Genomic DNA, 14425 nt, shown 5'->3' with positions numbered 1-14425 from the left:
AAAGAACCGTATTTTATACCTCAGGGACCAGCACAGCTCCTGGTTCATATATACTCAGTGAATGGTGATGAATGAATAATTTGGATTAGGTGATGTATTAGGTGATGATCATTGGAGTTTACAAAGTTTAGAAATATTTAAGATATGGATTTCAAATGAGAAGTAACTTGGCTCTTATAACTTTGAGTTTCATAATTTATTATTATTATTATTATTATTAAACATCCCTTTGTGATTTAGTACTTTCTTATTTTCTTCCTTTCCCTTTCTTTACTCTGCCTGGGTTCCCAACTCTTAGTTTTTTCCCCCTGGATTAAACCTGTTGGATATGATTTTCTTTCTTTGTAACTTGTATGTTGGTTCATGAGCACAGTTCTATTTAAAGCTCCTTGGCAGAAAATATAAGTTGTATGGATACAGAAATTACAATAGTTTAAATTTTCCATTCAAGAGTTTGTTTCTCCTTTCCGCTTTATTTCTACCACAATGTAGTAGAACCTCACCACAATATTGTATGGCCCTCCAGGTGTAAGCTTTGGACCTTTGGTTAAGGTTGCCAAGTAAAATACAAATCACCCACTTAAAATTGAATTTCAGAGAAACAATGAATAATTTTTTAGCATAAACACATCTCACTTGAGGGCAATATTTGGGACATATTTATAAAAAATTTAAATTTAACTCGTGTTATTTCTTTCTTTTCATTAAATTTTGCAATTCTACTTAGAGTAAAATAAGCTTAAAACAATGGCTTTTTATGTTATAATAACTGAACTTATTACATAAAATCCAAGATATACTTGCCTCATATTGAATTTTATAGTAGATTGTGAAACAGCACAGTTTAAGGGTATAAATTTAAAATATTCAATGGTTAAAAATTGAACTTCGAGGACATAATTCACAAAACATGGATATATAGCTAATTAAAATCAAAGGTCAACAAATTTCTTGTAAGGCATAGTTTTGGCTTTGTAGCCCCAAGGTCTCTGTTATAACTATTCAGCTCTACCTTTGTAGTTTGAAAGCAACCATAGATAACATGTAAACAAAACAGCATGGCTGTGTTCCAATAAAATTTGTAGTCTATAGTTTGCCAATTAAGTCATAATATTAGAAGATTCTCACAAATATTAAAAAATGCAATTTTAACAAAACAATTTGATTTTTATACACAAAATTACTTTAAAAAATCTCAAGCAATTCTCTATAATTCTGCTAAAAGTGGGATGAAATTGATGCTCCATATTTTATGATACTCCTGAAAATTAATTGAAGAATACCTTATAGAAATTAACTTGATAAGTTATTTTGAGAGCCATAAAACCTGGGGTAAAGCAGAACACTGTATTTTTAAACATTTTAAAAATATGTACCGACTATACATAGAAGTGAAAAATAGAACTTAAATGATCACAAGTAGGGGAATAGATAAGTAGATTATGTAAATTTACTCAATGCCTGAACTCTGACAAGCCTGGGCCTGAAGTTGCGCAGAGTGAGAGGTTTGGACGGAACTACTGTGGCTCAACTTGATGCTAAGAAGTCACTCAAGACAACATTATGCATGGTTTCTAAAAATGATAAGAAGACTGCTTAAGCACCACAAGAAAATGCTTATGACATAATGTGAAGTGAAAAAAATCCATATACATATGTGTAAGAGCATTCTGATTATAATAATATAAAAGCATAATATGTATAAAATGAAAACTTGCAGAACGATAATAATTAAAGCAGTGGGATTTCTCCTTAAACTCTCTGTAAACTGCTGTGGCTCAGAATAGGGTCTCTGGAATCAAGCAGTTTGTCTCTGATTTCTGACTTTTCACTCACTAGCTTTGTTAGCCTGAGTGTCAATTCTATTGTCTATGAATGAGGATAATAAGAGTACCTCCCCTATAGAGTTATCGACTCTAAGACCAAATAATAGAATATGTAAAACACTTCAAACTGTTACTAGCTCATACTGTTCTACAGGATTTCCAATTGTTATTAGGTGACTTTTATAGAGAATAGGTGATTTTTATAATGAAACCAATACATTTATACTTCTGAAGAAATATTATACCAGAGAGTCAAAAAGCAGAACTGTAATGGAGCTCAGTTTAGAAGGAAGCACCCACAAATCTAGGTGATACTTACAGAATCAACCAGGATGTGTGAATGAGCGTGGGACCTGCCTTGCAAAGGCTGGGAAAAATAGACATCTATGGAATATTGTACATTTGGTTCTAAACAGATGGGTGTGGGAAGCAGCATAATTCTGTATTAAGAGAAATAAGCAAAAATTCATGACAAAAGTATACTTATATAATCTAAGCAGCAGTAGTATTTGGTAGTGTCCCACCTGTGCTGTGATGTGGGTTCCACTGTGGGGTGGAGGCTAGGTCTAGGTCTAGGTCTAGACCAGCTCAGGTGGGCTGGGTGAACAGTAAATTCACATTCAGATTTTACATTCTCTTCCATAGGTTGTACCAAATAGTGAAGCCTTAGAAACTATTGGCCCTGCGTTGTCATGACTGTTCTGGAGAAAGGATGGAGCAAATGTCCTCCATCCTTATCTACCATGCTAGTATCAATGGGTTTTCTGCTTCATTTTGCCATAAATCTCTGCTGAGGAAAAATTAGTGGCCCAAATTACTAGCATTTTACTTCACAGATTCTTAGCTAAGAAAATCCAACCTAAATGTTTTACTCTTATTCTTGTAGCATTTTATTTTTTCACATCAAGGCCACTGGGAAAGGAACATTCTACTCTCTTCTTTAATATATCTCTTCTCCCATCTAGTTCCTGGATATGGATTATTAATAGATGAACAAAAGTCTAAGAAATCTTCAATGTTTGAGGACAGATCTCAAGCATACCTGGAAGCTGCTGGTAAGGCAAAAGACTGAGACTTTTGTGATAGGGTCTTGTGTGCACAGTGTTCACTTCCTCCAGGGGGGTTAATCACGATCTGGACAGCCCAGTCAGCTGTGGACTAGACAGGCATGATATTAAAACATGTCATTGTGAGGATACAGAAACCTGCTTTGCATGCACAAACATATACCTACTGAATAGGGCATGGAATTGAATTTGCAACCCATATTCCATTTGGAAATGTTGCCCCTAGAAGTAAAAGAAGTCTTAGAGGTTCACTCTTAGGCCTAGCTTCCTGGTGTCTGAATTGTGGTCCAGGTAGAAGAAATATTGTTTATGGCCATAGCTATAGTTCATGGACCTGAAAAACCCTATTAGTCATGACAGGTCATATCTTTAAACTCTGTCTCCCAGAGTTGATTAATTCATTGTATTTCTGGATCATAGAATAAAAATAAAAATTTGGCATCCTTCACAAAAGGATATATACTGCTTTCATGTTATTACATTATTATATAAATTAACTGATTTCATATTTTTTAATAATTGTCACATTACTAGATATATTTATATGTGTCTAAATATATATACATATATATTTATAGCATATGTTAATTAGTTATACTCTGGAAGATTTACAATTTGAAAAAGTTTTTTATAGTTGTAAGAGATGTATCCTTTCTTTGTAAAAGTATATATATATATATATATATATATATATATATATATATATAGAGAGAGAGAGAGAGAGAGAGAGAGAGAGAGAGAGAGAGAGAGAGAGAGGGAGAGAGAGCGTGTGCGCAACTTTCTTGTCATACTCACCAGGTCAAAGTTCATGAAGTTTCTTAGCTTTCATTTGTAAGTTAGAAATAGAGAATTATGTTGTATCTCTGGTCATATAATACACATTGAGTGCTTCCAGAATGTTGCCCCTAGAAGGACTTTGGGGGCTCTGATACCACCCCCCACTCCCAGCCATATAAAATCTTTTTCAAGGGAGATGGTCTGTGGGGTTTCAGATTATCAAGATAAAGATTATGCAAAGAAAAGGTTAGGAACTATGCTTTAGATTAGCATTTTTCTTATTTGTTTTCTATTCTGTCTTAGATATTTCTAAAGAGGCAGAGGAAGGGTAATAAGGCAGCGGGAGGCAGGAGAAGCAGCCTGCTTTTAGTTTTTCTCTTATTTCAAGGAAAAATCAAAATGCAAATAAATTCCTCTTCTGCATCCCTTGAGTCTGAATCTCTGCACATGTTAGTTGATTAAATTTTTAGAAAAAAAGTCCCAGGAGAGTAGAATTTGTGTTATTTATTATTCTTATACAAACATTCCATCACCACTTCCTTAGCTCTAATGCTTTAAATATGTAAGTTCAACTTTAGCTTCTCTCTCTGGAATAAAGCATGTATGCATTTGGCTCACTGTGTTGCTTTAATATCTTTAGGAAACCTTTTTGTGTATAATGCTCTCCAGATGTTCTTTCTGCAAATCATTTTATGATAAACCTATCTTGTAAGACTGGAAAGCAAACTTAGTTCAAGAATACATTTCAGCTTTTCACCACCAAAGACATTTGACTTAAAGGGTACCTGAGTTTCATAGTGAAGGGCCATGGTGAAGTCCATGGGAAAGGGAATGTTGTTGACAGCAAATCTTAAGCCAGCCCCGGGGATAACTCTGGCTAATCCGTGTCCAGTCCACGTAACAGGTGTCCCAGGATCTCGGAGAACAACGTGAGGAGCAGAAACCTGGCCAAAAGTCAGAGAGAAAGGTACATGGCTTTGTCTAAAGTCAAGATCTGGAAGAATTCAGAGAAAAAAGAAAAAAAACATGTATTTCCTGATGTGTATATGATCCATATGAGTCACGGATAAATTACTCCATCCAGGGTACAGCCCAGAGTACAGCTGAGAATAATGTGCTCAGTCTGCAGCTTTGGAACATATGTTACTGTATAGAATGATTGATTTGAAAGCAATGTCACTGGCAACCACCTTAATTTTAAGTATCCACGTGCTAATGAACTGAGCAAATTCCACATTGATGACCTTGGGTTTTCTCAGATATGACTGTAGGAGGGAAAGAAAAGATTTCCATGCCTACTGCATGGATTTTACCTAAATGTGCATGACGACAATGAAAAAACCCACATGGATTTATTATTTAGCTATTTCTTCCATGCAAACATGAAAAACTGTCTTCTATCTGCTTGGGGGCAGATATGTACAAAACAATGCACTTGATTGATTAGCATCCTTGATAGGCTCTGTACTGGATGTCAGCCTGGGCCATCTGGATCCTGTAGATAATTTTCTTTAATGACTTTTGCATCTGCCTCTCCACACTTATGGCCTCCACCAGAATTCTGCCTTTTGTTACTTTTGCCTGTATTGTTGCAACAGCCTCTTGGCTGTTCTCTCCATTCTCTCCCTAGTCCAATATATATTACACACCACTGCCAACAAACATTTCAAACTCTTTCTAACTGCCAACAGAATTACACCCAAATTACTTATCCTGGAGTTCAAATTGCCCTGTGATCTACCCCAAATTGCTCTTCATTTGATAAATATTTATTTAGTAACAATTTGATGCCAGCATAGATAAATAGGACAGAGTCCTTGCCACAAAGGAGCTTAGAATATTGCATTGGAGATAGAAATGTAAATAAGAAACTATATTGCCAGATTAGGCTTTGGTAGACAGCAGTATATGTAAACTCATCTATATGTAATGTTTTTCAAATATTAAAAAAAATACTCTCAAAATTGTAGAAGATGCTGCAAGTGCCCCACTGGGATCCCCTTTACCCGGTTGGCACATACTCCCAGTTGCTGTGGGTGTGGCTTCTAATAGCTCACTAAAGAATTACCTATTTACATACCCTCTCATCACCCATCTTCACCCCTGAGGTAGCTCTAGCCAAAGGCTAGCCCCGTTGTCTCAAGGGGCAGGACAGTTTTGTCTGCAGTTTGTACTCTTTAGCTTCCCTATGGATTAATTCAAGATTTGTTTTACTTGGGACCTCATCTTCCTCTTTTCTGTTCTCCATCTTTTCTTCACTTTCTTAAAGAGTTTTCCTAAAGAACACTTCCTTAATAAATTACATACACCAAAATTCAGTCTTAGCCTCTGTTTCCATGGCAGCCGACCTGGGACAGTTGGTTCTATACAGTTCACCTAAAAGTAGATTCTAAGATGCAGTTCTGGAGGTGGCCCATTTATTGTTCAGCTGGCAACGAGAACCCCAGTGAGTAACAACATGTCCTGATGATCCCTGGTGTTAAGTAGCAATTGCTAAAACTGTCATGTGAAGAGAACTAGGATAGGATCAAGGGGGAGGGGAGGCACTAACATGAGTAATATCTCCTTGGTCTTCCCTGGAAATAGTAATAATGAGGACTATGGAAATGGATGGCTATTGCTGGAGGCCACCAAGGCTTTGGTGAGAGAAAATGACAGGTTCAGGGCAATCAATCACAAAGTTAGAGCAAAGTATAACAATTAGAGGGCTTCCTTGGTGGAATTTAAAGAAATTCTCCTCTCCTTTAATTAGAGACCAGGGAGAACTGAAGACCCGGCACAAGCCTTAACTATAAGAGCTGTAGAATTTTAGAAAGGTTGAATTCTCAGCTTAGGTAAGTCACCTATGCCAAAGTCAGGCCTTTCACAGGGAAGCAGTGGGATCTTCAGATATAGGTGAAGCACATGAGAATCTGGAACCCCATGGTTTTTCTGAGCACTCTTGGACTATAGAAGTAATCTGCTCACTCTTAATTTAAATGCAAACCCTGCTCCAGTCCACACCCAACACATCTGAAGACAATGCAAAAACAGATGTCTCAAAAGAAAATGTATACCTTCCTCAGGATCTGCTTGCACCACTCCTTCTGACCACTTGCTTGGCCATTATGGTCAAGTTTCAGTGCGATCTGACGGGTAGGGCTGGGTCTCTGAGAGAGTCTTGTTAACATGTATTAGTAGCAACTGGGAGAGAATGACTGAGTGTGGATCCTGAGGGTGCTAGACCAAAGGGACAGAATATGAAACTAGGTAAGGAGAGTTTGTTGATTTGGGGTCACCAGTGATATAGGATTTAATAGTCTGATAAGGGCCTTGGAGCCTGGGAGATGGATCTAATATATTGTTGGAGTAGCTCTTGGAAGCTTGGCAAAAGTCATGGGCCAGAATAATAAAGTAGAGATGCCAAAACTGCTGTAGCAGGATATGGAGGAAGGAATACAAGGCTCAAAGAAGTAGGCATGCTAGAATGGATCTAAGATACAAGATGAGAAAACCTACCAACTGACTATGTTTCTTGGGAGACCTGGCAGACACTCCATTTATCTAGATGGTAAGGAATGAACTGGTGAAGGGGTACCAACGTTACTGAGAAGCTGAGTATTGGAATTTCTCTGTAGGCTGGTAGGATAAACCATCGCAAAACTCCTTCATATAAATGTGGAGGACAGGACTCCAGGCCAAGACTGGGTAGACCTTAACTCTTAGAAGCAAGACGGGTGTGTATAATTATAATGGGCAATGAGGTTAGAATAAGAGACAAGGGCACTGGTCCACAGGAATCTTCTGTGTTGATTATTAATAGAATATAATATTCTTAGGAGCAAGATAGATGAGCAGTCAACAAAAGTATTGCTTAATATATATAATCAAAAGTGACCAAGTATGAATTAGCAGAAGGCTGGGGTCAGATGCTCTAATGGAAATACAGCAAATCTTAATGTAAATTAGACAAATCCTTTGCCTAGTTTCTGGATCTGAGTCAATTCTCCAGTAAGAGAATGAGAGGCCAGGTCTCCATGAGAGAAGACTCCGCACCACCATGGTAAATGTGATTCTCTCACTTATTTTCCAAATGGATCTATGGTTATTTATTTGAGTCTATTGGGGAAAGGAAAATACCTAGATTTTCCAAAGGTTGGTGGATATAGAATCAGAGTTGATGCTGATAATCAGGTATCCAAAGTGCCATCATTGTCCCCCTATTAGAAAAGGGACATATAAGAGTCAGGTGATAAATGGAATTCTGGCCCAGGTCCTTTTCACAGCGGGTTCCCTGAGTCTATTGAACTTCACATGCATTATTTTGTCTATTTCCTGGATATGTAATTGGAATGGACCTACTTAGAAATGGACATTGAGTCTTTGACTCCTAAGGTTAAAGCTCTTATAGTAGAAAAATGCCAAGTATAAGCTTGTAAAATGCCCAAACTACATCCACCTCCTACCAAATAAGATAGTGATAAAAACAATATTGCAAATTAGAGGCATTCTCAAAGTGCCGCTCTCAAGATGTGGGGGTGGTTCTCATCATATCCCCATTACAAACAATACAAACACAACCAGTTGTAGCCCCACTCGGATCTGTTTGTGCTGGATGGAGTATCTTTGCTGGAGTAGATTTACACCACCCTGGTCCATGATATGCAGCTATTGAAATGCAAACTATGTTATTTTCCACTCCCACGAAGAAGAAACAGAAGTAGTTTGTATTTATTTGGGATGGTTAGGAGTGTATATTCAGTCTTGCCTCCAAGGCTGTTAATTTCCCTTCCCTCTGTAACAATACAGCCTAGAAGGATCTAGGCCATGCAGATATTTCACAGAATAGAATGTTGATCTCATGTATTGCAGGATAGTGAAGTGGGTCCCTTGGTTGAAAGCAATGTTACGTGGTCTCCCACAGTGAGAATCAGGCACACTATGGCCTTGGCCAGCACCACTCTCTGAGTGCTCAGAATATCCGATTCACCAATGTAGGAAAACATAACATCTTAGCACAAGGAATACACTTTACAGCAAATAAATGCAGCAGTGATTGTGTGACTTTGGGAGCCACTGTTTCCACACAAACCATGCCATCCAGAAGATGCTGATCTGAGGTGGCAGTGGAATGGGGCCCCTTAAATATGCATCAGCTTTACCAGCTTGGAAATCACACCCTGTGAGATGGGGCCATATTCTTCATGATGTTATTTACCCCATAAACCAATGGCCTTTTTGTGATGCTGTGTCCCCAACAGGGAGAAAATATGGGTTTGGGAACCAAAAAGGAGTAGCTAAACTCACTGTCACTTCCAGTGACCATGGAAATTTGGGCTTCTTGCCCTTGCAATGTTAGGCTCTGTAGCTCCTGATGTCTGATTCTTGGAGAGAGACAAAGAATAACACTAACCTTAAAGCTATGGCTGCTGTACAGTTACTTGGACTCCTCATGCCTATAGACCAGCAGGTATGTGAAGGAGTCCCCATAACTGGTAAGGCTGTTGCTGCATAATAGGGACACAAAGAATGCGTGTAGCAATGAGGTGAGCCACTAAGGCACCGTTGGGGCTCCCACACATGTGGCTTGATAAGGGCATGGTAACCAGGGCTCAGACTCCAGAGGGATGAGGGTCTAGGCTACCCCACCCAAAAAGTGCCAGTTGAGGATGAGAGAAATCTAGAATGAGTGGCACGGAGGGAGATAATGAGTATCAGTTACAACCTTGGGGTCAATTGCAGCAGCAGGAGGCTAATCTCCTTTTCTGAATTTCCCTAGGAATTGTGACCAATGAGAATCCTGGAGAAGCTGTGCCTGTTTGGAGTGAACTTAATGTAAGGGGCAAACAGGCAGGGTCAGCTTCATGGGCATGCAACCTGTGGAGCTGCACAGGGCTGATGCTCAGAAGGACCCATGCTTGGCTTAATGTTCTGCTGTCACCATGTTAACATAATAATTTTATCTTTAAAGTTGTTTTGTAAGTGAAGTCTCTTGGGATGATGGAGAATGCACATGAGTAGAGGAGATGCACACAATGTAGTTATGCTTCCTTGCTGCCGCATTCACATGCCATGCACATGACACCCATGAACGTAGGATTCAAGTGGACCTAGAAGGCACTGACATTCAGTAAAACTCAAAGTGAGGACAAAGAAAGCATGTTACGTCTATGACTGCGTGATCAGGGGAGGCAACAGCTCCAAGAAGCCAAGCTTTCTGTTCCAACCAGGCTTGAAAGCAGAAAGACGGCAAAGGCATTCCAAGAAACACATTATTCATGTTACTTCCCTGTATTAGCCAACTACTTTCACTGAAAATAATGACTTGAAGGAAAGAGGAAGATAGAGCAACCCATAGTTTCTTTGGCTTTCAGTTCCTTCCTTACTCATCAGTAAGCTGAAAGTAGAGAGTGTTGGTAGAACATGTATCGAGAGGTGAAATAAAAACAATTGAGTCATTTTTGTGTGGCATTCCCATTGTTCTGGAAAGAACAAAATACATACACATATATGACTACAGACTACAAATTGTGTAATATTCATGATGAGTCATATGAGTTAAATGCTCTTATATTTGCAGTTAAAATTGGTATTGTACAATATAAAGATGAATTGTATAATTCATGTTAATAATTTAAATTTTTAATATTTCTTTACTTAGAATGACATTAAATAGCAAATGATAAACACTTTTACAAGTCAAGAGAGAGACTACAGAAGAAACTTAAAAGCTTTGTATGTTACTATCTTCAATGGCACTTTTCCTGAACCAGAGGTCCTGCATTTCTATTTTACTCTGGGCCCTGTATGTGGGTCTGAGCATGGAAGGAGTGAATTTTAGTTGATGCTGTTAATGTACTGTCTGGTACCCTTTTCTGGGCCACTCTAACCAGCCATCAGCTCCAGTGATTGTTGGTGCTATCACTCACCACTTTGCTCTTCTCTTAACTGTCCTCAGCCTATGAGAGCCATCTGACCTGATGGGTTACCTGTATCTGCCCTGGCAGCCACAGTCATGACTGACTGATATGGTAATATAACAAGCCAGCCCTTGGGCCTCAAGGGATGACAACTCTTTTTTGCTGTTTATGTTTCAGAGCTTTCTCAGGGGACCAGGCCTAGGCTAGACTCTACCCCAGACCCCATCCTTGCCTCACTCATCCCCCACCCCCCCAGCCGACTGCTCTCACTCCCATACAGGCTTCTCCTGACGAGCATTCCCTCAGTAAAGCACATGTGCCCAAACCTCTGTTGTAATCTCTGCTTCTAGGGAACCCAACTCAAGAGAGTAAATCAGCACAACATGCACACACAGTTTATAACACTGAAACAAAAATTTCACTAAAAAATTTGCCATGCTTTGTATGTTTCTGTTGTACTAAGCTGACCCTGTCCATTGATTTCATCACCTATTTACTAATAGGAATGACCTACAGTTTGAAAAATACTGATCTATGGGACCCCAGAGATGGAAGTAATTAATTGTGTCCAGATGTCAGGGTATTGAATGTCAGAGAAAGATAAATCTGAATTGGGTCTTAAGGGATGAGTAGAAAGTTTGCAAATAAATGATACAGAAGTGGTCACATCAGGCAAGAGTTAGGAGAGTAGCTTGTGGATACTTAGAGCAGTGAATCTATATCAGAATCACCTTGAGATGCATGGTAAACATAAATTTTTTGACTGGTCCGAGTCCCTGATTCAGTATCTCGTGAGTAAGGCCCTAGAATCCGTATTTGAAATGAACTCCCCCAGCAATACTCACACACAGTAAAATCTAAGGTTGACTGATCTCTGTCATAGGGTGCAAGGGGAAGGGAGCAGTAACTCATTTCCCACTTTTCTTGGTCAGGTGGACTTCAGATTGAGAAGCCTGGATAGTCAGAGAAGGCTTCGTGGGCATGTGGCATGGTGACAGGAGCAGGAGAAAGAGCCAAGCCACCATGACTGGCATGCGTGGACACAGAGGAGGAGCATGCCCACAGAGCCTTTGCCGACCCTCTCGGCTGGAGCTTGTCCTCTTTAACCTGAAGTCCATATCCTGCATGTGTACCTCTTTCACGTACCTACCCTACCCTGGCACACATTAGTTGTTTGTGTAATTGGCCCATTTCCCCAAAAACATTCTTAAGGACAGGCTGTATGATTAAATATTTCTGTTGTCATTCATTCAACCATTTTATTCACTTAAGAAGATCTCCTACATGAAGTGAACTGTTTCGGGTGCTAGGTTTGTAAACAAGACAGACACTGCTTTCATTTGCTTTTCCAACATGCCGATTCACACATATGCACACAGGAACACTCAATAAAGATCCCAGGGTAAGGAATGAATGAAGGAACACAAGGGTCTATAGCAACTCCAACTTTGAGTGAACAGTAGTTGGATGGCTATAGGCTCCTCAGGTCTCCTCCAGCCTTCTAAAGCCATTGGAGGCAGGCTCTGAGGAGGTGGCATCATTCTGGCACTTGCATCTGCGCCGGCCAACTCCAATTGCCTTGGAGTCGAGGGTATAGCCACACATCATCCCCAGGGACATCAACGTATTCTTTTTTCTCCAACTACGAGGAAAGCCATTTCTCGGCACTGTACCCTTTCTTACTAAAATGACAAGAAATTGTGAATTCTTGTACCTGACTCACCAAAGCTTCAGAATCCAGCTTTCTAGAAGTTTTCATTACAAAAAGAAATAAAGCTATTGAAGTTTCCCAGGAGCTCTAATTACTCTGAGTTAGCTTCTTCCTTTCCTCCATTCTGTTGAGGATAATAAGAGCTTAATGTTGACTGAGCACTTACATGGGCCAGCACAGTTAAGTGCATTACCTGCATTAGTTGTTTATAGCACACAGACAATGGTCATGAAGAAATGGCTTACCTCACTCTGCTTGTCAGCATGTATGCTATGCTTCTGATTTCTCTTCAGTACTATATTTCCTTTGTCAATTATGAAATCACTTCCTTGTTGCTGAAAATACACATCACATGTAGGCAAAGCTGTTGCTAATATCTTAAAAAGGAAAGAAAATACAGCTTAAGTAATTAACAAAGGGCCAATTATACTATAGTTCAAGAGTTTCAGATTATACTATAATTTAAAAAGTAATCATGATCCTCATTTAATAGCCTCAGGAAGAAATCATGAAGGCAGTTTAAATTTTTTGTTTTGCTGTAAAAAGGAGAAATTTTTGTAGTCCTAAGACCACATGTTGGGTTTTCTTTTGAAAGAATGCTATACTAGTGAAATTCTAAACTGGGAAAACATTTTATTCTTCTCACTGGTTTCGTGGTGTTTAAAAAAAAAAGCACAAATGTTATGTTTTAACATGAAATCTAAAGAAAAGAGTTGTAGAAAATCAACAATAGGCACGGTACAAAGATTCGAAGATTTATTAGATAGTGTAATTTTTGACATGCTCCAGATCAACTCCTCTTCGTTCTCACAGTTTGTAGGATTTGGCCTAGTTCCCATGAGAGATTACACCAGGATAGCCAAACTCCACCAGCCAGACTAAAGCAGAGGGCCTGCATTCGCGCAATTCCAGTTTCCTTAAAATTCTGGATTTTGTGGGTTTCTCTTTTACATCATCTTCTTAGTCATTCAGCTGTCAACCCAGTTAGCACCTCCAATTGCTCATTTTCAAATTTACACTGTATCCTAGACCTAGGCGTTTGCTTGGTTAATGTTTCACCGTTGGTTTTAAAAACAAGATTTTTAATTTCGCAGGTGCTTTTGTTGCTGCTCATCATGAGCATGCAGCCCTGGATCAACTGCAGTCACCTCAGGGTGACCTTACTCTTGTGTTTGTGGTTCTGAGTCTCAGCCCTGCTCTCTGGCCCACTCCTCTACTGCCCAGTGAAGAGGACCCCTTGGACAGGCCAGGCTGGAATTATTGTATTGGTTCTTTCTCGCTCTCTTTTTCCCACTCACTAATTGTGTTCATCTTGTAACACAAAATTATAAACTGTTTAACTAATTTTATACAGAAAACACATTATGGAATTAACTATATACTACTCCATATTAAAATCTATACTACTTTAAATTCGACCAATAGTAACTTTTGTGACCGCAAGTAGTTTCTATAAGAAAACAAACCAGAGCTTTCCAAATTGCATATGAATCACCTGGGGATCTTGTTAACATGCAGACCTGATTCAGTGGTCTAATGAGCTCCCAATACTGAGGGTCTACAGGCTGCATTTCAAATAGCAGTGACGTTGTTAGACTGGATGTTCGTGTCCTACTCCCCAAATTCATATGTTGAAACCTGATCCCCGGTGTGAGGTATTAGGAGGTGGGGACTTTGGAAGGTGATCAGGGATTAATGCCCTTATAAAAGGGACCCCAGAGAGCGCTTCTGCCCCTTCGGCCATGTGAGGACTCAGTAAGAAGACAAATGTCTATGAACGAGGAAGTGGGCTCTTGCACTAGACACCGACTCTGCTGGTGCTTTGATCTTGGACTTCCCAGCTTCCAGAACTATGTGAAATAAATTTCTGTTGTTTATAAGCCACCCTAGTTTATGGTATTTTTGTTATAGCAGCCCAAACAGACAAAGACATATATATACAAGCGTATCTCGTTTTATTGTGTGTCATATATATATATATAAAATATATATGTACATATATATAAATATGTGTATTTATATGTGTGTGTGTGTGTGTGTATATATATATATTTTTTTTTTTTTTTAAATTGAAGGCAAGATCCTTCACCAGCAAAAAGATTATGACTCACTTTATTGCGGCAGTCTGGAAACGAACTACCCACA

At 39.1% G+C, this 14425-nt stretch overlaps 1 protein-coding gene across 11 annotated transcripts in view; it reads right to left on the bottom strand.

Moving 5' to 3' along the window:
• LAMB4 (laminin subunit beta 4) overlaps nt 1-14425 on the bottom strand; it is a 111738-nt gene that overhangs the window by 39238 nt on the left and 58075 nt on the right. For all 11 annotated transcript variants that reach the window (XM_036230271.1, XM_016126961.2, XM_016126960.2 and 8 more), the window contains 4 exons: nt 12526-12657; nt 4456-4614; nt 2869-2984; nt 2146-2266 (listed from right to left, as the gene is read on the bottom strand). In XM_036230271.1, coding sequence (XP_036086164.1) covers nt 2146-2266; nt 2869-2984; nt 4456-4614; nt 12526-12657 — 528 coding nt within the window. The remainder of the gene's footprint in view (nt 1-2145; nt 2267-2868; nt 2985-4455; nt 4615-12525; nt 12658-14425) is intronic.

This window comes from Rousettus aegyptiacus, unplaced genomic scaffold (assembly GCF_014176215.1).
Source record: "Rousettus aegyptiacus isolate mRouAeg1 unplaced genomic scaffold, mRouAeg1.p scaffold_m13_p_13, whole genome shotgun sequence".
In the NCBI taxonomy this organism is placed as follows: Eukaryota; Metazoa; Chordata; class Mammalia; order Chiroptera; family Pteropodidae; genus Rousettus; species Rousettus aegyptiacus.
This window is presented reverse-complemented; position numbering and strand designations above follow the sequence as displayed.